The sequence below is a fragment of the Mus caroli genome, unplaced genomic scaffold (genome assembly GCF_978045245.1).
Source record: "Mus caroli unplaced genomic scaffold, Mus_caroli_1 scaffold_11, whole genome shotgun sequence".
NCBI lineage: Eukaryota > Metazoa > Chordata > Mammalia > Rodentia > Muridae > Mus > Mus caroli.
Genome location: NW_028227266.1, coordinates 16192342 through 16195763, shown reverse-complemented (window position 1 = coordinate 16195763; position 3422 = coordinate 16192342). Strand labels below are relative to the sequence as shown.

The 3422-nt window shown below is 33.4% G+C and overlaps 1 protein-coding gene across 1 annotated transcript; it reads left to right on the top strand.

Annotated features, from left to right (window-relative positions):
• The first annotated feature begins 1655 nt into the window (after nucleotides 1–1655).
• LOC110301820 (olfactory receptor 7G2-like) lies at nucleotides 1656–2968 on the top strand. The gene has a single exon (XM_021172487.2). The coding sequence runs from the start codon at nucleotides 1709–1711 to the stop codon at nucleotides 2654–2656; it is 948 nt and encodes a 315-aa protein (XP_021028146.1). The 5' UTR covers nucleotides 1656–1708; the 3' UTR covers nucleotides 2657–2968.
• The last annotated feature ends 454 nt before the right edge of the window (nucleotides 2969–3422 follow it).

Below are 3422 nucleotides of genomic sequence, written 5' to 3'. Positions count from 1 at the left end.
CCAGGAGTCCAGGAGACATGAGGGAATACCTTCTGTTCATGTAGGTGAGAATTATCATCACTGGGTTTTACTGGGGTTCAGACCTCAAGTCGACTGGAGACCAGACTGTCTGTGCATAGCCCGTTGCCCCACACTATAATGTATTTTCATAACAAATATTATTAATCCTTGAGAAACTGAAGTTATAAAATTTACAGTGAAGTCAAAGGACCTATAAACAATCATGTATTAGGTAGCCCAGAACAAAATAGACAACCATTACATAGTATCTCTCATTTGGGCATTGTAACTTTGAGTCTTCAGATACATGCGTTTCATTAGGATCATCCATAGGGGTAAGGGAATTATCAAGTGCCCAATTGGAGAGATTTTTAAAAGAGTTGAGGGAGAATACATTTGTAAAATGGATTTAAATGAATTCGTGGAACATCAAAATTCTTAAGGGTATTTTTAAAATGAGTGTTACCATGGAAAAGTGAACAAATATATTTAATCAAATTTAAATTCTAACCAAATCTACTGCATTGGATTAATTTTGTAATTCCACTAAAATGTCATATTACTAAACATACTTTCAATACTTTCCATCATTTTGATGGATAATAAATATTAAATATTCTATGTTAAATTTGGAAAAGATATTTAAAATACCCCATTAACTCTTAACATGAGATAATATTTTAGTAGTCAATATTCAAGAATTGTAAATTTTAGTCTCCTGTAGAAAAATGAAATCAAAACAAAAAAACAGTTAAAATTCTGGAAACATTAATGAAACTTAAGTAGTAATATATCTTATATTTTACATTTTTATAATATATATTATATTATATACATATGTATTATGAAATTTAGAGTGAAGTCAATGGACCTATAAACAATCATGAGTTAGGTAGCCCAGACCAAAATAGACAACCATTACATAGTTTCTCTCATTTGAGTATTATAACTTTGAATCTTCAGATATTTGTGTTTCATGAGGAACATCCATAGAGGTGGGAGAATTATTAAGTGTCCATTTGGAGAGATTTTAAAGATTTGAAGGATATATATATCATATATATATGATATATGTATATATATATTTATATTTATATCATAGCACACAATTCTGCCATGCAGACTGTTGTTATAAAACATAAAAATAAGTTGAAAATTAATATAAATATCATATAGCATATATTCTTGGCCTTCACAATGGAAGGAAGTGGAAACAAGATATTTGAATACTATCAGATGAGATCCTGGTACTATAAATTACATAACACAAATTCGCTCCCTATAGTCTCCTAGGATGTATACTCTTGAGTTAAAAATGATGAAGCAATGCAGTTCTAATGAAGAGCTTTGGATTTAAATCTCTCAGGGACATGCCTGCTGCTAGGAGGCAGTCTGTGATAATCCGTCATGAAAAGTCTGCTGTGTTAATGTAGCTTCATGACCAAGACCTTGTTCATAAAGTTGGTTTTTAAGGACACACATTCAAGACTTTTAAAGTTGGATTACAGGTTGGCTGCTACAGCATCCTGATCTTTATGCTGGTTTCTGGGGGTCAGAAGTCTGACACTCATGCTTCTGTAGCTAGTGCTTTACTTGTTGAAATATAACTTCAGACTTCAGGAATACTACTCCAAAAAAGTCTTAGGTGTGGCAGCTTTATCCAACGTTGTCATTGATTTTTCCACCTATCATCATCTCTGTCAGATTTATGAAAAGCATGGAAAAGAGAAACCAAACAACTTTTCCAGGATTCCTTCTTCTGGGACTGACAGAAGACCCAAAACTGCAGCCTGTCTTGGTCAGCCTGTTCTTTTCTATGTATCTGGTCACCATCCTGGGAAACCTTCTTATAATCTTGATTTCCATCTCTGATGCACATCTTCACACCCCTATGTACTTATTTCTCTCCAATTTGTCCTTAAATGACATCTGTCTAAGTACAAGCACAATCCCAAAGATGCTGGTGAACATACAAGAAAATAATCAAAGCATCACAAACAAAGGCTGCCTCACTCAAATGAGCTTTGTTTTAATTTTTGGTGGCATGGAAAACTGTCTCCTTGCAGTAATGGCTTATGACCGCTATATTGCTATTTGTCACCCCCTAAGGTACACAGTCATCATGGAACCCTGTTTTTGTGTCCTGCTGATTCTACTGTCCCTGCTCATTAGTGTTGTTGATTCTTTGATGCACAGCCTTATGGTGCTCCGTCTATCATTCTGTACACACTTGGAAATACCAAATTTCTTCTGTGAACTTTCCCAGATCCTCAAGTTGGCCTGTTCTGATACTCTCATTGATAACATATTGATCTATCTTTCCTTATGTATATTTACTGGTATTCCTATCTCTGGAATAGTTTTTTCTTATGTTCACATAATATCTTCTATTTTGAGAATGTCATCATTAGAAGGAAAGCACAAAGCCTTTACAACCTGTGGGTCTCACTTGTCAGTTGTATCCTTGTTCTATGGGACAGGTTTTGGGGTATATATTACATCTATTATTATGGATTCATCCAGGAATACTGCAGTGGCATCAGTGATGTATTGTGTTGTACCTCAGATGCTGAACCCTTTTATCTATAGTCTGAGGAACAGGGACATGAAAGAAGCTTTGAGGAAACTCTTCTGTCGTATGGCTTCTTTTCTATGATATTTTGTTTATTGGGACATCAATTTCTAGAGTAAGTACACTGATAGTTTTTCTTTTACTGAGCTAGAATATACACTCTTTTCATATGCTGTGCTTCTTGTAGAATCAATGTTCTATAATTGTATCAAAACCTCAAAATTATTTCATTTTCTGTAACTATATAACACACTTCTAGGTTTTTAGACATAGTTTATATTTGCAAATTCCAACAAACCATTTTGAACCACATATTTTTGTTTTAGAAAATATTGTGGCAGTGCAGTCTTAACATTGGAGGTATAAGAAATGAACTAGTTAGAAAAATACTGAAGCAATATTAATCTTTAATTTAAAAGTAGGCAAGTTTTCACCAAAGTGTACAACTGGGTTCATTAAAATATCTAAATAACAGTTCTATGTTGATCAAGAAGATGGACTTTCATTCTCTGTGAAACTTACTGTGATATATTAGTCACAGTGCAAATGCTTGTGAGGTAAATATCACTTAGAAAATTCAATTCATTATGTATTGAATTGATGCATTAATGATGTTTTGGATGATTTGGGGAGAAATATCAATGACCAGTGATGGTGTCTTCAGATATAACTGCACAAAGACCATAGTATTAATATCATAGAATAGTGAATAGAGTTTTTTCTTTATAAGAAATTTCATGGTGAAGATTATGTGTGAGGAAATTTTGGTTTCTATCAGAGTTCATGCAACTATTTTTCTTTCAGGTACTGAAAATAGTATTCAAATTCAACAGCAGTTTCTGGTCAGGGT

Excerpts from the sequence above, each read along its gene's own strand:
- LOC110301820 (XM_021172487.2), top strand. The coding sequence starts at position 1,709 with ATGAAAAGCATGGAAAAGAGAAACCAAACAACTTTTCCAGGATTCCTT.